This window comes from Zonotrichia leucophrys, chromosome 1, assembly GCF_028769735.1.
Source record: "Zonotrichia leucophrys gambelii isolate GWCS_2022_RI chromosome 1, RI_Zleu_2.0, whole genome shotgun sequence".
Taxonomy (NCBI): domain Eukaryota; kingdom Metazoa; phylum Chordata; class Aves; order Passeriformes; family Passerellidae; genus Zonotrichia; species Zonotrichia leucophrys.
The window spans coordinates 76,376,418-76,398,302 of record NC_088169.1 but is presented as its reverse complement, the minus strand read 5'-3'; the positions used below and the strand labels follow the sequence as shown (position 1 = coordinate 76,398,302).

General features: G+C 41.9%; 1 protein-coding gene and 1 long non-coding RNA gene across 2 annotated transcripts; both read left to right on the top strand.

The window, feature by feature from the left end:
* Positions 1-879: 879 nt before the first annotated feature.
* On the top strand, positions 880-8,441 carry LOC135458142 (uncharacterized). The gene is made up of 3 exons (XR_010442871.1): positions 880-983; positions 1,084-1,239; positions 7,790-8,441. It is a non-coding gene; the product is annotated as an uncharacterized LOC135458142 (long non-coding RNA).
* A 1,545-nt stretch (positions 8,442-9,986) lies between these two features.
* Positions 9,987-20,481, top strand: BIRC2 (baculoviral IAP repeat containing 2). Its single transcript, XM_064718500.1, has 9 exons — positions 9,987-10,475; positions 11,794-13,871; positions 13,980-14,079; positions 15,295-15,373; positions 15,935-15,983; positions 16,941-17,183; positions 18,314-18,568; positions 18,715-18,756; positions 19,599-20,481. The coding sequence occupies exons 2-9, from the start codon at positions 12,998-13,000 to the stop codon at positions 19,790-19,792; spliced, it is 1,836 nt and encodes a 611-aa protein (XP_064574570.1). The 5' UTR covers positions 9,987-10,475; positions 11,794-12,997; the 3' UTR covers positions 19,793-20,481.
* Positions 20,482-21,885: the final 1,404 nt, after the last annotated feature.

Here is a 21,885-nt window from a genome sequence, read left to right as displayed (position 1 = left end):
GTTTATATTAATTTTTACCTCATTAACTTCCTGTGACCAGAAGCAGCCTTGGAGGTTCACTGCCTAAGTCACAGCCTATGACCTGCTGATTTGCATAGACCTCTTAACCAGATTCTGTGTGAAAAGCCCAAGAACCACCTCCTGCTCCAGGAATGTGGCCACATGGCAGGACATGACCTGCCCTGGTTGTCCTTTGAACTGGATGCATGTGGGTAACACTGAGTCAGTGCCAGTGTTGGTGCTCTGCCCACACTGGATCTTTTCCAATTCACAGGATGCCCAGGAACCACAGATTTTACCTGAATCCTGGCTCCTCCTGTGCTGCAAGCCAACAAGGTCCTGTAAGTTCTCTCTGAGGGGCAGAGACAGCTGTTTGCAGCTGCCTTTTGGGGCACAGATGGGGAAGCACAGCCTTGTGGGCTCAGCAGTGGCTGGGTGCAGGAGGCGATGGGGAATGTCAACGGGGAGGTGAGATAGTCTGGCAGTGTTGCTTCCCTCTCTCCACAGCAGCCTTCCTGTGAGGTGTGTGGGCTGCAGCTCTTAGGGTGACTGCAGCTAGCCCAAGGAACCTCAGGGATGGACTGTGCCTGCTGCACACATCTGGAACAGCAGATGTTCACCATAGAAACACTCCAGCCTTGCAGCAGTGATGTGCATCGCTCCTCTGAGTCCTTGGCTCCATGGACTGGGGAATTCCACATTCAATCCATGAACTCTCACATCCTTTCAGACTCAAAGGCAATTCCCACAAATTTTGAGGGTAATGCTGTCAAATATCCTGCCCTCTGGAAAGTTCATTTCCCAGAAACCAATCTGAAACCTCACTGAGGAATCCACTGAGGCCTCTTTGGCAATAAAATACCACTGTCATGCTGCATGCTGATAGATCATACTCTGGAAAGCACAGCCCTTGGTGGGAGCAGCCAGATAATTCTGATTATCTTGACTACTTGTTTGTGAAATTTGGCCCCATGCCACACTTTGTAAGTATGTCAAAAGTTTCTATGTGCCTGAACCCGCCTTTGGACTGCTCAGCTTTCCAAAATTCTGACGTGTGAAATGCACTGCTGTGCTCTTTTGCAGGACCATTCTCCCAATTAGCTGTTAATCCTGTGCTCCTCTCCTCCCTCTGGCTGCCCCAACAGCATCACCCCCCGCATTTTATTTTACCTGCTGAACATACAGAATGAGGATGAGATGGCTGAACTGCTGCAATGTGAAAAGCAGCTGCTGTGGCTGGTGAGTACCTGGATTTTCATGTTCAGATGTGGCAGTGGGGGCAATGGGACAGTGCCCTTACTGGAGGCCAACCCAAGAGGAGGTGCTTGCTGCTCAGAAAAGGCTTTTTGGGACCAGTGCATGTGGCTGCACAGCCTAGGCCTCCTGGGCTGGGGTTATATGAGCTGAGGCCTGCCAAAGGACACCTACAGATAGTTATGTTCCTATCCCTAGGAATATGTTATTGCCATAGCTCATTATATGTAATTGCTCCAGTAAAACAATGACCCTTTCCTGATTAGCTTCTAAAAAACCCCACTCCAAAACACTGCTTTAAAACAGAAACAAACAAAAAAAAAAACTAGCTCTTGTTCTGATCTCATGCCTCAAAAGGAAGAATTTTAGTTTTGTTTTTCTGCAGTTTTTAATTAAATTCTGTCAGATGAAAAAGTTTTCGAAAAAGTGAAAAATGGACAGAAACAAAAAGAAAAAGTATCTGAAGAGCTGCTGTGTTTACTCATAATTTCCTGCTATAAAATTTCTTGTATTTTCTGTGGTTCCTAGAAATGACAGCAGATCACAGGTCTGGTTCATGAGAACAACTGTTGGGTTCCTGCCTTTGCTACATAAACCATGCACTAAAAGACATATCTGGAACAACCACTGACTCGTTTATCATTTTCCCTTGTCCTCTGATTTTAGTTATGTTTGCCTCCTAATGATGTTACAAAAATGCAAAACCTTGGAACAACCTCCCTAGTGCTTTTAGACTCTCACCTCCTTAGCAATCAACAGAAAGAAAAATGCACTTGGGGGTGATGTATGTAATCCCTTTGAAATGTCTATTTTAGGATTTAATACAAAAACACATCCTAAAGGCATGTTCTCCTTTTTGTTTGACTGTAAAGACTGACCAGCTCAGATATGAATATCTATTTTATAGCCCTTACGCATTTTACTAGATGATTCTCTCTTGGCAATTGCATCGTTGTAACCTTTGTCCCTCTCTTTCCTGACATTCAGATTCTGCACCCTTTTTTGGCATTTCACCAGAGTTTTGTTGGTCAGCAGCTCTTTTTGTTTTCAGAGCTGCTGTGGCATTCCTGCCTTCCCTAGCTCACTGCAGCGCCTGCCATAGTGCTATGTTACAGGAGACAAACACACATCGCTTTGCAGACACTTGTCTTTTGTTCAACTATTTATTGAACAGAAGAAACTGGTTTGCAATGAAATTTTTGCTTATTTTTGTCTATGAAAAAGCTATAGTCTTTCTCTCTGAGGCTGGGCAAGTACACTGTAATGTGGGAGGCCTGACAACCTGAGAACAATGCAGCTGACAACTTGTCAGCTGAAGAGTGCTTGTGTGTAATAACTAAAGGGACAAAACAACGTTTGACAAACAGGATATTGTATAAATGCACTCATTTTCTGTGTGCAGGAGATTAGCATTGGGTAGAAAGGAGTTGACTGGAGGGGAAAGAGATTTGAAAGGACAAGAAACAAAAGAATAGCGCTCACAATAACAAAGTACATGTATTCCAGTCTACCAAGTCTTGGCCCACAGGCCCACATGTCTGGATGCAGGATTGAGTAGCTTCGTATGTATAAGCAATGTTTCACTTTGAAACACATACATTTTAAAATTACTCCACAGGAGCCAGCAGAAGGGAAGTCACTGTGGTAACACTGAAGTATGCTGCATCTTTTATAGCGAATGCTGCGTATTGAAAAACACAGCCTCAGAAGCTGAAACCTCGTGAACTGCCTAGCCATGAATACCACTATTGTTTCCAAGCAAGAAAAACAGAATCACAAAAACCAGAAACTCCTACAGTCCTGGGCCAATGCCAAACTTTTGTGTATAATTTCAAAGGAAGATAACTTGCTTAATTTTGGAAATGTTCTCACAGTAGCTTGTTTTGTGCTTATAACTCTGTGGCCAAGTGAAAGAGACAGTGTTCTGGAGACCTACAGTTTGTGTTTGACAAAGTTCAGACACAAACATGTTCCTAGTTAGATATACATTCAAAACTCTATTAGGAAGAGCTTTGAGACAGGACAAAAAGTAGTCCTCCTTAAAATCAAACTAAGGAAGTCAAAAGGAAGTGGCAAGAGGCCAGTGTCAAGCCTCAAGACACTGGTACTTTATTCAGACCCTTGCATTTGTATTTCTCAACATGCAGGTGATGCTAGAAATCATGCTGTGTGCCTAAGGCTTGAACATATTTGATATTGAGACTTCTTCTGTGCCAGCCCTTAGATGGTAATTTAATCTCCACTATTCGAGAGCCTGAAGGGACCACAGCATCTTGTGTTTCAGAACTGATGGTCTAGTCTGTTTTAAATATGGACTTTATTCTCAGAGCAGGATAAAATCCATCTCATGTCAACTTAAGACATTAATGATTTTTAAAGTAGAGACTTAAAGCCTCAGAGGCTAGAGTTTAATTTTCCAGATGCTGTACAAGCACATTTTATCAGGCTTTTTCTTTTTGTTCAAATCATGTTCTTATTGTCTTGTGTTTTAGGAATGGGGTGCTGTTTCTTGAGTATTGCACAATGGAGGGATGGGAGAACCTTACCTCTGCCTTTTTCACATTCTTTGATCTCAGTGATGTTTAGGACAGTGCTTTTTCAGAGGAAAAAGGTCTTTCTTGCTAGAAATAACTCAGCAGAGAAACAAAGGACCCTTTGCTTCTCCAAGGCTACTGTATCCTCTGTTTCAGCAACACTGTGGGATAAGGAGCATAGCATCTAACTCCTGCTTCTCAAGGCTGCTGTGCTCACTGCCACTCTGAATTCCTGACCCAAGAATGTTTCAATTTGCATGCAAACTTCTTTTTTCCCAAAAAATCTTTGCTCATAAGGACTGGAGTGACCTTTTGGATTATCCCAATTAGTAACATTGACCTTCAGATATTAGGCCCAGATTATTGTACTAAAGGCTGAGACAGTTTTCATTACAGAAAGAGATTAGCTGATACCAGGGATGTCTGGTACAGGCTGGTACTGGGATAGATGGATTTTAGGTCAGTGCAGCCACTGGTTGATGCTGAATTAAGCCCTGTCAGTATACTCTTTGTTTTCTGAGTCTGAGGTGCTCCTTCTGAGTAAGTGTGCCAGGAACAGAGCAGTTTTTCTAGCTAGTCCACTAAAAACCACCAAGTGAGTATTCAGCATGACATCTCATGTCATTTTAGCCTGACTTTGGCATCTCATTTATTCAATCTTTTTTTTTTTTTTATAAGAAAGTACCTGCCTGTTCACTCCACCCCAATAACTTTTCAATTCTTTGAACAATTCAGCAGCAAATCCGTCAAAATTTGACAGCACATTCCAGCTTCTACAAACCCAGTCTTCTGACCTTGACATAAATAGCCATTTATATGCACTCAATTGGCACTTGTTCCTCACCTGAATCCCCTCCCTGTTACATGTATCCATGTAACATGATTTGTAAGTTAATCAATTTGGAGATACTAGCCAAAAAATACTAGTGTATAAAGCTAGTATCCCTTATCAAAATATATCAAATCAAATATAAAAAATACATCAATATAAAAAAATACTCCTTATCAAAGACACATCACTCTTTTTCTGTTTTCACTGTTTTTCCTCTAATATATTCTCATGAAAGTATTACAATTTAATGTTGAAAAGAAACTTTTTTTCAGTAGTGCACACTACATTACTTTTAATTTATTTATTCCTGTAAGTCCTGAGAAGTGAAAGTGAAACCATTTTCAGTTCAACTATGATTCCTCTTATTTCTCTTCTGTTCTTTCTAAACGTAGTACTGTGCAGCAGAATATAAAAATGGAAAGCTCAGCTTCTCTCAGGCTGCAGTTTTAGTGCCATTTGGCACCAGGATTAACCTCAGCAGCCCCCACTCCTGTCATTTAACCCCGTGTCTGCTACAACTGCTTGTGCCATTGTTGTTCATAGGGAGCTGATTTATGGCTTGTTCAGTTTGCACACAGGAGCTTGGGGTTTTTTGGTTTTGCTGTAAATCACAAATCAGTTCCCCATGAGCTGCACTGGGATCTCAGGCAGGCACAAAGATCAGATTTCTGGTTTTGCTTACAGAACAGGGGACTTATTTTGCATGTTGCAACAGAAGGCTTAAGCTCCTCTTTGTGTGTGGGTTTGTGGGAGTTAGTGCGTTCCCATGTGTTATGTGCCGTTTGAAACGGTGATGTAGAAACTTCGGGAAACTTCATCTTGTATCTGTAGCCTCTGAATGGATGATTTGACTTCTGAGGTATTTGGCCTTGAGGTTTTTGGCCTTTTAAACTCTTTGAACGGCTTTGTCAAGGCAATCACCCATTGTCTAGGTAAAGTGTGATAGAATCACATCTAGCATGACTTAGAAATCACTTGTATCTTCCTGAGCCTTGCCCCAGTCCTGGTAGAAAACCTCCAGTATAAACCTCAGGAAACTAAACAGTGCCACATTTGATTCTCTTTCAGTTGAAGGAATATTGACATAAAAAATCCCCAAGAACATGAATAGCAACAGTTGGTTCAACTAAAGCAAATTAAACACCTTGGGAAGGTTTTAAAATCTGCAGAGAGATAATGAGGAATAAATGAGGGAAATCAGATCTAGAGAAATTTTCTTACTCTGACAGCAGGAAGTAACTTGGAGTCAAAGCAGACAATCTGCTGTTTAGAAAGACAACTCCTTTGGAAAAAACCCTGGAATGTGGGGCTCTCAACTGACACAATTTGAAGCAGTTGAATAGAAGCCTTTTTATTTCCCTGATATAAAAGCAGTCCTCTTTCCACCTGATTGTGGTTTATTTTAGTCAAGTCATCTCTGCTTTGGCATTCTTCACATTCCTGTCTCCTGCTGAATGTATGTTAGTTATACCACCAGGAGAACAAAATGGTCTTCCTAGAAGCAGACAATAAAACTTTGAAAAGTGAGCAGATTCTCCAATCTAAAAAGAGAATTGAAGTCAACATTTACCTTCTTGCAATTCATTTTCATTATATTTTATCTTCCAAGTAAATATTAATGAGAGTTTCTGACTGATTTAAAAGCCTCAGCTTATTCAGTGTGGCTCTGATATGTTCTTGAGACTACTGATGGCTTATGGGAGAATTTATCTGAGCACTATGTGTGAGAAAGCCCACAACTGATTTAGGGAAACCTAAACTTTTGTACTCATGATCCTTTGCGTAGGAGGATGTGAAAAAGAAAACTCTTGTCTGTGTGCAAAGGGAATGGAAACTTTACAGACTTTGAGTGTACTGACCTTCAGAAAGGGAGGAGCAAGATGGTTTTTTTTCCTGAACATTTAAGGTTATCACAATGAGTCATGGATGCCCTAAATATCTAGATATTATATTTGTCCCTTGTGACTTTTTTTTTTTTTGCTATATGCCCAAATGCAATTTAAAAAGTTTCATTTAAAAAAAGAAAAAAACTAATCATTATTGCTGATGTAGATGTAGATGCCCTTGTCACTGAAACTATGGGAAAACCAGAAACTCTACAACTACATCTTTTCAGTGTTAGAGAATCAAGGCATTACTTTATTCTGGCCAGGATGTGCAACAGAAATTATTACATTAACACATGCCCATGTTGTGCAGTGAAAATCATTCACATGGTTCTTTACCAGACTTTTCACATAAATCTATATAAAAACCCCAAAGAAGTTCGTGTTCATTGGTCTTAAATGACTCAACTCTTAGTGCTTGATCTCCTATTGGTTATTGATCTTTGCCTTTGATGCTAACCTGGTCCTCATTCTTTGGTTCTCTTATCGATCTGTTCCCAGAGCAGGTATCTCCGGCTACACCAGCGGCAATGTTCCTCAGTGTTCTCTTATCTCCTGTGCATCTTCTGGTTACTCCCAATCTGTGGATGTTAAACTCATCAGGCCTCTCAGCTGAAGAGAAGCTTTGAAGAGAAACTTCAATTCCCCTCTCCCTGGGCAAAGGCGAACAAACCTGTGACTAAAGTTAAAAAAAAAAAAGTTGCTGTGTTTAGTCAAAACGAAGTGGGCAGCTGCACCCACATAGACTATCATAACATAATTTACTGATCTCATGTTTACAGGATGTTAGAGCTACTCTGCTCTTGGCTTCATTTGTAAATTGAATAGATAATGCAACTTTATCTACAGCTAGTATTTTTTGCCTCAAGTCGGCTTTCCCAAAGTTTTCCTTAATATGTATTTTTTTCTTATTTCTCTCATCATTATCTTCCCCTTACGTCCTGAAGGAGTTGAAGAATTCCTTCTAAAGTTTTTTGTGAAACCCTAATCACCAGCTTAGGTCAGTTTATAAGAGGAAACCTACTCCTTACTGCTGGAATAAGGGTTGATGGCTGCAGTGAAGCCAACACTACGGAGTTCAGAATAAGCAGGTCATGTCCCATGGTGGTATTTGGTGCCTTTGTAAAGCTGAAACATGTGGGCACTACCCAGTCATAACTGGTTTTACTTTTTAATACAGGTTCTACAGGGGGTTTTAGATTTTTGGGAGAGTGGATACAGGAGTCAGTAGGAAGGGAAAGGAAAATAACAATGTGTGTTTTGTCCATCTCTCCTCTTCATAGATGTTTAGAGGTGTGTTACAGAGGCACCATTAAAGCCAGACATTTTAATGTTGTGGAAGACAGCAAACTGGAGAATGCATCAGAGAAGGATGACAGCATGGGGAGACTGACATTCAGCAGGACTTTGAGAGAAGACTTCTGGACTCGCAGCAGCATCAGGTACTTCAAGGGCTGGCTGTGCACTTGGGGTGATAATGCACTCATGCTGCCAGGTCACTGCCTTCCACCTGCAGAAATTTGCTCTCTCACCTTTGCTACTGCAGTCAACATTACCATGAGGTTTATGCTCATAAACTCTGGTAATGTGGCAGCAGCACTTTTATTAGCACTTTGACCTCTGTGGTTTCCTTTGGTTGAGGACAGCTTTATCTGAACAATGCCTTCTTCTCCCCTCTCCAGAGCTAGGAGTCTGCAAAGCCGAGGGTCTTGTTTCACCCACCCACTCACTGGTTTTCAGGTCAAGATCTTTGAAGGTTGCTGCAGTTGGTGAAAGGGCTGGAATAAGGAACAGTCCCAGTCATATGCCAGAGCCTGAGAACCAAAGCCCAAATTTAGCTTGGGCAGGGCTTAAGCACCACTGCTGTCCTGTTAGTCTGCCTCTGGAGAGTAAGCCTGGCCCCAGGCTGAAGCCAGACACAGAACGCTAACTCGATAATGCACTTTTCCCAGGACTTCCAGTCCTAAGAAGAACACTTTAGTTACATTATTCCTTCACGTCCTTGGGTAAAGGACAGTCCATCATGGCAGCTAAGTGGGGGAAGTTCCCTCTTAGCTCAGGACAGCTGCACTCTTTTTCTCCTATCACAAGAATTTTAGCCTTTTATTTAGCCTTTAGCTTTTTATAACATCCCCCTCCCTTCCTCCATTGCGACATGAGGCTGCCAAGCACAAAGGGAGAACCTGAAACTGCTCCCTCAAGCCTGGGAGGGGAGGAAATGGCAGTTTCTATTGCCAGATTAGCAGGAGGCCAAGGGTACAGAGGGGCAAGGGCAGATAGGGGCTGGGTGTGGAGCGGCACAAGGGAGGGAGGGAGGGAGGAGTGTTAAGGAAGAGCACTGGGTTAACTAGTTTTGCAGAATGTACAGTAAAACGTCAAGTTATAATAGATCAGTATAACTTCATTTGGGTAGTCCTACTTGAAGCTCTGAAGCTGGGGATAATCAGTCAAAGTTAATCTTTAAGCACTTGCAATTAAAACCACACAAAAGTACAGAGCTCAGTTCCTTGTGTGACACTGAACAGTTCCCAATGTCAAACACAACCACACCTCCGCACTCTTCACACAAGCTATCTGATCAGCTGGCTCCATTTTTGAACCTTCTCTTCCCTGTGTCAGCAGCTTCCTTAAAACAATGTATCAGGGATTTGACAACCATTTTAATCTTTAAAAGAAAGTTTTTAACATTCTTTTTTCTCTGCTACTGCTGCAAAGCAAATATTTTTGTCTATAGTGATATGATATTAAGTAGTGTTACAGTAGAAGCTGTGCTGTACTAGATGTCACTGCCAGCGTTCAAACTTGACAGCATTGTTATATATGATAAATGTCATCACATACGGCAGGAATTTTGAAAGAGTTTTCGAAAATATATGAATGAGTTTCTTGCAAACTCATGTTACTGGAACTCTGACACAGAGAATGAACCACCAGTGTCATAATGCTGTTACACTTCCTTATTTTAACTCTTCAGTTCTCAGTTGTGTAAACACCCTACTACCAATCTCTCATCACAAAACGGGGCTTTTTAAAATCTCTTATCTGCTGTTTGCTCATAGGAAATGCCAGATCATGACTGTGCTGGGACATTTTGAACTTTTGGTCAGCATTCTGATAGGTGCTGTGGAAATTTTCAGATTTCGATATGCAGAGATACAGTCTTAAACCCCCCCAGTGGAAATTTATGGTCTTATTTTGTCTTCCTCTTGTTCTTCCCCAGTGCTTTCAAGTGACCGGTCATGTTGTTTCCCCTCTTACAGGCAGCAGAGCTGCCTATATTAGGAAATGCGGCCGAGCCAGCTGTGATGTACGGCGGTGTCAGGGAGCAAGGCTGAAACCGCGGGGCGTGAGGCGAGCCCGGCCCCGGCCGCCCGCCGGAGAGCGGCGCTGCGTGTGCGGCCTGTGCCGTGAGAGCCGCCGGCACCAACCGGACCGTGCCGTGGGAGCTGCGGCACCAACCGGACCGTGCTGTTGGAGCTGCGGGCACCCACAGGCCGCCTGTCCCAGCACGGGCTCCGCGGGCCCGGGCCGCCGCCACCGGCGCTGCCCCCTCGGCCGCTCCGTTCCCGGCTGCTCGCCAGCCCGGCGCCCCTGGCCTGGAAATCCCCGCCTGGGAAGCACACTCGGGTTTCCCCCGCCCGGGAAGCACATTCGGGTTTCCCCCGCCCGAGGAAGAGGGCCGAGGAAAGTACCCAAGCTCCCCGCTGACGGAAGGCCATCCGCCCCCGCCGAAGCGGAGCTCTGGTGCCCGGAGCCCTCCCACCGCCCCACGACGGCGCCCCCGGGCCCGGGAAGAGGGTGGCGCTGTGCCCGCCCCGCCAGGCGGTGCCTGCGCCCGGGCGGAGCCCCCAGGGGGAGTTTCGGGGAGGGCGGTGCCGGCAGGGCTGGCTCCTCTCCCCCACCCCCTGCCAGGCCCCGCATATAGGCTGGGCCTTGCTGGGGCCCGCTGTGGGGGTTTGCTCGGAGGCTGTGAGTATGGGGGGTGCTGTGGGTATGACCGGGCTGGGGCGCGGCTGCCGGGGCGGGTGGGGCGCCTGTGCCCGGCCTGGCGTCGCTGGCGGGGGCTGAAGGAGCTGTGGGGCCCAGGGCTGTGGCCGCGGCGCTGGATGGGAGCGCGGCTGTCCCCTGGAACCCGCTCAGGAGCGGGGCTGGGGCCCGCAGGAGGAGAGGGAGCGGAGAGCGAGGCCCGGGAACCGGGGCGGGACGTGGAACGCGGGGCTGTCGCTGCCGGGGCTGGGGCCGCGCTCAGGCCCCGCCGTGCGGGCTCTGGTGCTCAGGATCTGGTGCCTTAGCGCAGGGGGCTATTTCTGCAGTGCTGTGTCATCATGACAGAATCTTTCCTGGAAAAACTGTTTGAAAACCGATCGACCAGACTGCTAAATATCTAATTTTATATTTTTTTATAGCTACCTATATAAAAACCCTTTGAACTTTGTGCTTGCCCTTCCTTGAATTTTTGGGGAAGTTCAGTTTTGCCGATGTCCTTGCTTCAAATATAATTGGATTTACCTAAATAAGAAAGTCTAGTACGCTTTACGACAGTATTATAAAACTGTGTCTTCGTTGTTTGGGAATCTGCAAGCTTAAACCAATTTAACTGGATACAACTTCTTAGTATGGAATCTTACCTTTAGTAATACTTAATGTCATTAAGTAGCCTGATTAATCCATCTGCCCAAAAATTCTGCTTGTGGGTTACACAGTTTTGCATATGCGTCAATAACAGGGAAATGAAGTGTGTGAAATCACTCTGTGTCACAGCGTGTGAAGCTGACTCCCTGAAACTTTCTAGCTGACATTGGACAGGCAGAGGAACTTGGGGCTGTTCAGCCTGGAGAAGAGAAGGTTGCATGGAGACCTCATAGCAGCCTGCCAGAGTCTGAAGGTCTGCCGGGAAACCAGGGAGGGGCTCTTGGTCCGGAACTGTAGTGACAGGATAAGCAGTAATGGGTACAAACTGAAAGAGAGGAAATTGATGTTAGATATTAGGAAGGAATTCTTTACTGTGAGAGTGATGAGACACTGGAACAGGTTGCCCAGAGAGGTTGTGGACACCCCAATAGTGGCAATGTTCACGGCCAGGTTGGATGTGGCTCTGAGCAGCCTGGTCTACTGGAAGATGTCCCTGCCCATGGCAGGAGGGTTGGGACTAGATGATCTTTAAGCCCTTAACATTCTATAATTGCAAAAAGCTTGTACTGTTTCAGTTTGTGTAATTGTTGTTTGCATAGATATTGCATGCACCTCATCATTGTGTATTTTAAAATACTCTTTTTCTTCCTTACAGGTTTTGTTCTGCCACAAAAATTTGAATGATTTAAACTACAGATACTTACAGTTTCTTCTTGAGGACAGTCAGTACCGATATGGAGGCGTAGGCACCTTAGAAGGGACTTCAGTCTTACCTCTGGGAGGTAGTTCTGTGCAGAAATAAAGAAACTAAGGCATCAAATTCTTTTTTTAAATCTGAGAGTTCTGTTTGCTTCTGTATGCCATAAACATGGCATACAGGCAAAACTTAATTCAACAGTATAATGCATCAGAATGTCTCAACACAAAGCAATTAATTAATGTTAAATTTGATAATTCTGTTCTTGTAACTAAGGCACCAGGTTAAAACTGAAGTGCTCTGTCAATTCGGTATTGACTTGTAGACAAACCTATCCCAGGTTTGTTAATAGAGAGAGTTCATCCTTGTCTGAGACAGTGTATAGGATTTGTTTCTCTAATAGCTGAATACTCTATACGTGTGAAGTTGAGTGTAAACTAACTTCTTTAGTCTTAAGACCTTGTTACAGCAATATGCAGAACTTGAGAGGTGTTTTTTTTGGAGTTCAGTAGTAGCAAATATACTAAGATCAGTTTAGTACCATCAGCTCAGGGTCTCTATTTTTTGTGTGCCCTTTGAAATTGATAAACCCTTCTTTTCAGCCTCCTAGTGAGGTTTTACAAACTAAAATCTTTGTGTGTGTATAAGCTACATATTTATCAGCTGTCTAGGGTGAAATCTTGTCCTTAAATCACCTAACATATGTTCTGGATAAGAACACTGTTCTTTTAATTGCCCCCCAATTTAGTTTCTTTATTGACAAAGGATTTTGATAAACCCACTGGTTTTTTCTCTTTTGATCTGACCTCCACGAGCCTGACAAATTGTTACTGGTCTCCCAGATATACAGAACAAGTAAAGGATGTGATGCTTATATGAGTCAATGTAAATTGCTTTTCAACATGCTTTCTTCAATTGTTAAAATGGGATGGGGGAAGCTTTTGCACTGAAAGCAGTTGCTAAACTAAGGTACAAGAACTTGCCAAATGTTTATAGGCTGTTAAATCATGAGGTCAATTCTATTCATATGCACATCTGAAGTTACACTTTAAAGTATTTATTGCTTTTGTACAGGTGGGGGGGGTTTGTTCCAAATTGCCTTTAATGCACACAACTACCTCCCAGAGGAAGACTTGTCCCATTTTTCCCAAAACAGTCCATTATGAACATAGTGGAAGATAGCCCTTTCTTGGCTAGCATCATGAGGCAGAGTGCTCCGTGTGATGAGCTGAAGTATGACCTGTCCTGTGAGCTGTACAGAATGTCAACCTTCTCCACCTTCCCCATGAACACGCCGGTGTCTGAGCGCAGCCTTGCCCGGGCTGGGTTCTATTACACGGGCGTGCAGGATAAAGTTAAGTGCTTCAGTTGTGGCCTGACACTGGATAACTGGCAGCCAGGAGATAATGCTATGGAAAAACATAAGCAGCTGTATCCTAGCTGCACTTTTGTTCAAAGAATGCTTTCAGTTACCAACGTTGGACTCTCATCTCGTTCTGCCTTTCCACACTCAGTTGCAAACAGTCTCCCACCGTCTCTACATTCCATAGCACTCTCTCCAAGTTTAGAACAGGTTGGATATTTCAGTGGCTCGTTTTCCAGTTTTCCTCAAGACCCAGTAACTACTAGGGCAGCTGAAGACCTTCCATTCTTGAGCCCTAAGCTTCACAATCATTCTATGAGGACAGAAGATGCTAGGCTGCGCACCTTTCAGTCATGGCCACTGACTTTTCTCTCACCCACTGATCTGGCAAAGGCTGGGCTTTATTACCTGGGGACAGCAGACAAAGTTGCTTGTTTTACCTGTGGTGGTCAGCTGTGTAATTGGGAGCCAAAAGATAATGCTGTGTCAGAGCATCGGAGACACTATCCCAACTGCCCTTTTGTGGAAAACCTTATCCGAGAGCAGCAGAGTTTCAATGTTTCAAATGTGAGCATGCAGACCCATGAAGCACGTGTTAAAACATTCATAAATTGGCCAACCAGAATTCCAGTTCAGCCTGAACAGCTTGCAGATGCTGGCTTTTACTATGTAGGTAAGAAACCCAGAGTTCTCCAGTTATATTCATACTGCTGTGTCAAGATTTGCCTTCAAGAAAGTTGTGTCAAGGTTTGCTAGATATTTTGCCTTTTTTTTTTTTAAGGTCGCAACGATGATGTGAAGTGTTTTTGCTGTGATGGTGGGTTAAGGTGCTGGGAGTCTGGAGATGATCCATGGATTGAGCATGCAAAGTGGTTTCCAAGGTAACTTGCAAAATCTTTATCATAATTTGTTCATATTCCTAATTGCTTTAATTTTGGCAGATATGTACTGCACTTAATAGTTTTGTTTAACTTTATTTGATGTACAGGTTCACTGTTTCATTTGGATATATGTATTGCATATGTGTCTAAAAGCTCTGAAGTGTGTAGGTGGGTGTAATTAAAACATTTCTTCATGAACCATGGCATATAATGCTTTCCCCTTCATTATTAAAAACTGTCTGCATCCCCAGATCACTAGCAGAAAGTGAGGCTGCATTGTTAATGAGCACACATTTCTCTGTAAGAGAAGCAGTCAGTAAGCTGACCGAGGGGAGCAAAGGCTGCTGAGGAATGAAGTAGAAGGAATGTTTAATTCATGGGTTATGGTTTTGTGCCCATGCTGAATGCTCTTGAACCAGTTTTTCTGCTTGTGCAGTTTCGTTTCCTACATGTGGAAGGGCTTGTGAAGAAAGTTTCAGTGGCTCTTTAGTATGTCTCTACTGGAAAAAGGACAGAAATAACTTTTTGATGTCACCTATAATTAAATGGCAATTTCATACCTAATTGCTATCTATGCCCATGGAAATCACCACCTCCATTACAGAAATAGCTGCACTTAATTTCAGGAAAGCTAATAGTAGTTTTTCTCATTGTAGATCTCCAGCTAGGCTTTCATGGGCAATTTATCAGCTACTGCTGGACTATATGATGTATATAGGGCTCAATGTCACTGTTGTTTCTCACTGTGCTAAGCCTGTCAGTAAATGTACATAAGTGATAAACCTGTGTTAGTGAAGTAGATCTGGCTTTGATAATAGTGTTATATTTTGTTAAAAGTCTTTCTTTTGAATGATTTGAGTAGGAGATAAGAACGGTGAGATGCAAGATAGAAACAGTTTATCACTGCATTTTGTAGTGATTCTGACACAGTGTCGCTTCTCATGACTTGCCTTTTTGATCACAAGTGGCAGTAGAATGTAAAGCTGCTGCATTTATATACATAAGCCTACTGACAGCTGGATGTCATGCAAAAACTTTATCTATGTGTCACTGGACACTTGCACCAAGCTTCCAATTAAGAGTATTCTTTCTCTTCTGAAGGAAGAGAAATGTATTTAACTTTCGCTGGGTTTAAACTTGTTTGTTCTTCTATGTTTTTTTTTTTCCTTTGGCAGGTAGAAAGTATGATTTGATTCACTTTTGTCAATGTTTCAGGTGTGAGTATCTGCTTCGTGTAAAAGGAAGAGAATTTGTAGATCAAATTCAGGCCAGATTCCCCCATCTCCTTGAACAGGTAAACTTTTACTGTCCTGTAACTTTCGTTTTCCTTTGTTGAACAGTGCTATGTTCTCTCCTTGAGTTCATTCTTCTGCCTTATTTCTGTGTATGTTTCTCCTGGGTTTCTAACATCATAAATGCTCTTCATGAGCACATGAAAGAAGCTGGTGCTGAAGCATGGCTGGTCTTGGACTAGTAGAGTTTAACCTCTACAGATTACTTATGGAGAGTCCTGTGGAGAGGCAGTGATCTCCTTTGTTTTAGCAGAGAGAAATTCTGATTATACACTGAATAGTGCAGATCAGTAATTATCATTTCAGAAATGAGGCACAGACAATGTGAATTGTTTCTATTTGTAATTCTTATGGCAAGAGTAACCAGACTTCTCTTCATGGAAGTGATCAGCACTAGCTTTGTGTTGATTATAGAGTTGCACAGATTTTCACCTGTGTAACTGCAGGTGAAATATCTAATGGGTAGGAAGCTTAGCAGGATTGGTGACAAACAATATGTTAGAAAGGTACATAGAGGGAAAAGCAATACTTCAATACTAACATACTTCTCTTGTGTTCTACAGCTCTTGTCAACTTCTGATCCGCCTGTAGATGAAAACCTTGATCCTCCAAGTATGTATATTAAAGCATGTTTTTAAACTCCCTCAGCATTTTGCAAACTGAATGATTGCTGAGTGAGTTAGCTTTGCAGAGCCAGTTCTTAGATTTGTTTCCTAAAAGTTTAATAATTTTGATGTTGTGTTGACAAGCTCCAAGGAAACACCTTTAAGAGATCTTGTTTTTCATTTTCCTTATTTTCATACTGGCAGCTCATATTGAAATTTTTGGGTTTGCACACTTGCTTGCTGGTTTTTTTTTCGTTTCAGGGTTGGGTTAAGCAAAGCAAGTGTTTGAGCTTGGTGGGGCAGTTGCTAGAGGGTGTCATGGCTATGCAGTTATGCAGTTCTGTCTCTAGGCAGGTAACTAGGTAAATGCTCTGAGCTGAGCAGCAGCAGTTAAGGAAGAAGGTAGGACAAGCTGATACAGTGAAGTCTTTCCAGGCTGGACTCTAGTTATGGTGGAAAAACCCACTCACCCTCTGGGGGTTTATGCTGTCCTAGTCCCTGCTGACTGAAGACAATGACTCAGAATCCCATGTGTCTGGTGTTTACTAAATTTGAATGCAAATTACTGACAAAGAGTTGGAATAGAGTGATTGTTTGTACTATAAACTCTGACTTCCCTCTCCCACCCCTGGCACACCCCCAGGCCATTTTTCAAGGCTGAAGTTAGAAATAACTAAGTATAAAAAAAGCTGCTAGTACACAATGAAATTCTCAGTGGTTTCTCTGGATTAACATAGGTTTTAACAAAGGCCTGACATGGATTGATGTTTATCTTGCATTCAATCCATGACTGAGTCACTGGCTTCCATTTTTAAAGCTACTTTAAAAAAATTCTTCTTAAACACTTGAAACTTTTTACTGCTCAGTGTTCATGTGTGTAGGTAATGTTGATGTGTCTGACTTCTGGGGCTGTAAGGATATTTTATTCTTTATATTATATATGAGGATTTTCCTTTTTGATTAGTTATTCGTTTTGGACCTGGAGAGAGCCATTCAGAAGATGCAATCATGATGAACACACCTGTGGTTAAAGCTGCCTTGGAGATGGGATTCAGTAGAAGGCTGATAAAGCAAACAGTGCAAAGTAAGATCTTGGCCACTGGAGAAAACTACAAGACTGTTAATGATCTTGTGTCGGATCTGCTCACGGCTGAAGATGAGAAGATTGAAGAAGAGAAAGAAAAGCAGTTGGAAGAAGTGGCATCAGGTAGGCATCAGGCATAAATAAAAGTGGAATCTGAAGTAGTTAGTAATATGTATAGTTTTTATACTTGTTTTTAGGCATGAAGTGATTTAATTTAATTGCTGCTAGGATCAGCTTCTCTAAAAGCATCAGGATACCTGTATGGAACAGCAGTCTGAGAATTGTTTCATTCCCTTTTAGGAGAATGGTTCATAGCAGAGTCCAAGGGTTCAGAATCATCTCTTCTTTCCAAGGCCTTTTTGTTTCAGTTGTGTGCCTTTATGTTGCTGTTAATGAAACACTTGGTACACTACTATTTTTTATCCAAATTTGCCTGCTCTTTAAGCTGCTTGAATCAGTAAGCCACCATATCCAACTCCTAACGCTAGGCCATAAACTTTTACAAATTCAGATTCTCTAAGATGGCCAAAGATCTGTTTTCTGTCTGACTCAGCCCATGTGACAGCAATTTGTTTATTTGATGTGTCTTTAACATTTCCTGTTTCTTCAATGCCATGTAAGTTTTGAAGTCTGAAGAAATCATTCTGATTTTGAGTCTGTGAAGCATAATGAAACTTCTCAATTATAAATGGAATTAAGCATGTTTCTTTCCTAGTTGTATTTCTCTCAAAAAAACATAGATGGATTCAGCATTATAATCCTGCTGGAAATTTTCTTGTTCTTGTTTGTGGTAGAGGATTAAAATAGTCTCCAGAGTCTGGTTGTGCTGTGCTTCTGGTTTTCTTGTATGTAATTGTGTTGGACACTTCATAGAAGAGCTTTCTTTTATTTACAGCCTAGCACTGACAAAAGTTAACCTCTGGCATGTCAATGGGTTAGCATTGGTGTTAGTTTTTTCTTTGCAATCGTCCAGAGAGTGTAAATCTCACTAATACAGAGTTACATAAGATCCTCTCTGATCATTTAACCTAGAGATGGGAGCAGGAAGTGGCTCAGAAGCTGCTTGTTGTGGTTTCCTTAAGTCTGTTCATTATGTGAATACCTCTAAAACTTGCTGAGTGTTTTATTAATGATGTGTAAAAAGCAAACATTGCAAGTAGAGTTTAAAGAATGTATCAATTATTGTTAAACAGAAGTGCAACTTGGAGTAGTGTATTCCTAATTCTCTTACCTAATTCCCCCTTACGTTCCAGATGATTTGTACTTGATCCAGAAGAATCGAATGGCTTTATTCCAGCGTTTAACGTGTGTACTCCCGATCCTCGGCAGTTTACTGTCAGCTAAAGTGATAACAGAACTTGAGCATGATGTTATTAAGCAGAAGACTCAGATACCATTGCAGGCAAGGGAACTGATAGATACAATTTTAGTGAAAGGAAATGAAGCAGCCAGCATCTTCAGGAACTGTCTACAAGACTGTGACCCTGTGCTTTACAAGGATTTATTTGGTATGTCTCTCTGGTTTCCTTTTGTTTTTAAAGGATATCCTTTTATAAAAGTCTTATCAGTGCTCTCACAACAGTCTAAAGAAAAATAAACAGATGCTGTTTGAACGTAGATTAGTTAAATAAGGATTCTTTTTCTTTTATTCTAGTGGAGAAGACCATCAAGTATGTTCCCACAGAAGATGTTTCAGGTACCTTAAATTCTTCCTTCTTATCTTAAAGATTGTTGTAGAACAAACAGCTAACATAAAAAAGAAAATTACTTTGGTTAAGAAAAAGGTTTGGTGCTTTACCCTCTCTCTTATTCTACTTTAGTAATATAGACTGAATAAGTTAACCAAAAGCTAAGTGCAGGTGCATACTTGCAAGTAAGTCTATCAGCTCTAGGCTGTATCCTGTGCCTTGCTCATGCTTTTGCACATCACAGGATGTAGAGCTTTCTGGAGCTCTGCAATTCAAGAAGCACATGCTGGACTTGATCCTGATAGAAGCATTCAGGCATTTGGTAAAGACTGGAGAATGAGTAGTTGGTTAGCATTTTGGAACAGGTATAATCTCTGCTTTTACGTGTACCCACGCTGTGCTCAGAGTGGGTATAGGTGTCCTGAGATCTAGCTTGACCAACAGGTGTGTAGATAAAAACTTGTCAGACATGAGGTTGAGTTTGCTCTGGTCCTGCAGTTTAATCTGTTAATAAACTGCAGAAAAGTATACAAGCCTGGATCGAGCCCACTTCCACCGGTCAGGCTGTGTTTGTGTTTCTGATATCCAACCAAGAAAAGTACAACATTTGCTAAAATGCAAACACTCGTTGGCCTCCAACCCCTGGGCCGTCCATCATCTCACAGAACTGGCAAGTACAGATTAGTTCCTTGCATGCCACTTTCTGAGCTCTGAAAATGCTCACTGCCATCTATATTTAGTCAATACAGGTAGGGAAATAAAAGGTGAAAAGGGGCATGGCTACACTCTAAATAAATATATCTTTGATCACATATATTCAGGCTGACAAAAATATAACTATTTTTTCCAGGTTTACCTATGGAAGAACAATTAAGAAGATTGCAAGAGGAAAGAACATGTAAAGTTTGCATGGACAAAGAAGTTTCTATTGTTTTTATTCCTTGTGGTCACTTAGTGGTGTGCAAAGAATGTGCACCATCCCTTAGGAAATGCCCTATTTGCAGGGGCACGATAAAAGGCACAGTCCGGACATTTCTTTCGTAAAGAGGGAAATTTGCCAAGTCTTTGCTCTGTCATCCTCCAGCTGCTGAAGCTTAACACAGCAGTATCTTAAGAATGGAAAATTGTGGCACAGAAGAGGATTAACCAACTACCTAGCAAAGTATTGTGATAGTAAAGTGTATCCTCATTATGATGTGTGTATGATTATATATAGAAGGCCTTTGGTGCTAAAGATTCTCTGTTCATAAAACTAACTTAATATTAGGGTGAGGTTTTTGTGGCATTTCTTTCTGAGTAGGGAAAGTAGTTTCAGTAGTGTCACTTTTATTCAGAGAAGTTTTTTGTTAAGTTCCTAAAATGGAGCTTGACATAACACTTGAGTTTCCTCCATGTGGATGTGAGGAAATGTACTAAAATTGTTATTAATAGTTAATGTTAATTAACTTCAGCTACTTCTGGTTTGGCTTTCTTCTTGACTTAAGGAGAAAAGAGGATAACTGTTGCAGGAACAGCAGGACTTGTAAATTTTTTTCATGTCTTGATACTTGTGTAGTAATGTATATTACTAATAATTTTTATTGAAGACTGAATTAAAATATTTCTATTTCTTAAACTTGGGCTTGTTTACTCTGTTGCCATTGTTAACTTTTATCTGTAGACTGCAGTGATTAGAGTGCTGTCTTTTCCTGACAAAAGTTTGGGGTTGTTTGCCTGTAAAAGTACAATAAAACTTCATTCAATTTGTCTTTCTTTCATTTTTGAACAGAGAAGTGAACTTCCCTGATGTTTGGTGATTTCCTCTTTATTTAAAAACAAATAGTTGCCCCCCAAAACCGCAACAGCATCTGGTACTTCCTTCTGAATTGATTTTTCAAATGACAGAAATCCTGGTCCTCGTGGCCTTGAAGATGAGACTGAGAGTAGCTACAGAGTCTGTGCTAGGGATTAAATGTAAAAGCTACTTTTCTGTGTTTAGAACTTTATAGGGATTGTGCAGTTAAATAATAGCATCTCCCAGGCACCTCTGAAGTATTGGATTTTGTTTTGTAAGCTGATATTCTGGGAGCTCCTGTTCCCTTACTGGTTGACTCATTGCCTTCTTCAGCTTTTTATCCCTCGACTTGCATGGTGGAGACCTCCAAAGAGGGGTGTTCATAGATAGTGTGCAAGGGTTCATGTCAGTCACTGGAAGAAGGCTGCCAGGTTAAAGGCAGCAGGTCCTGCAGTGGTGGAGTCTGTTGGTCTGGCTCTCATGTAAAGTCAGTCATCTTCAGTCCACAGCTGCCCACACTTAGAGCCTGACTGTGGATAACAGAGTTTGGGGATAATAGTCTTCAGTCCAGACCTGGATTCTTTACCTGTAGATTGGCTTGCTGTAACTCTTTCAAATGCAGACTTTTGTTCAACTTCATTACATGTACATATCTTCAATTTATTTTTATTACTAAAAAAGTAAATGTTTCAAACCTAGCATGGAGTTTTAAACAGCTTTGATTCATGCTCTTTTCCTTTTCTGGTTTTAAAATGCCTCTAAAAGCTCTTCTGTCTTTTGCAACAAGAAGTTTTCACAACCTTTGACAATGTTTTAAGTAAGAAAGCTCAGGACTTGAAATTTCATTAATTTGTTCCAGGTGAGAAATTAGTAATATTAGAACCAAGTGTACTTTCGACAGATTAAGATGAACCTGCAATGGGAGCTGAGGAGGTCAGGCTCACCTGAAGAGTGTGGAGTTGCTAGCAGGTACACCTTGTTTCTGAGCAGGGAAGAGGATAGGAATAAACATACTGGCAGACAGACTTTTTAAGCAATGCATTATTCTTTAGAACTGTGCAGGGTGAAAGTTTTTCAGACACTGCAATTAACTACATATAAATCAGATGAGAGGATATTCAGGGCTTTATAAAAAGTGCTCAGTGTCATTTGTGATGCCTGTATGTATCTCCCTCAGGTCCTGCAACACAGCCCATCACTGAATGTTTGAATATCCCTTCAAATAGCAGCTTCAAACAGCACCGGCTCTCTACACTAGGCACCTGAATATATTTGAGAAGTGGAAGAACCTGATCTACAAACTAATGGGTAAAACTCTGTGACCTAGTTTTGCCAGGAAGGCTGACGTAGGTTATGAGACTGC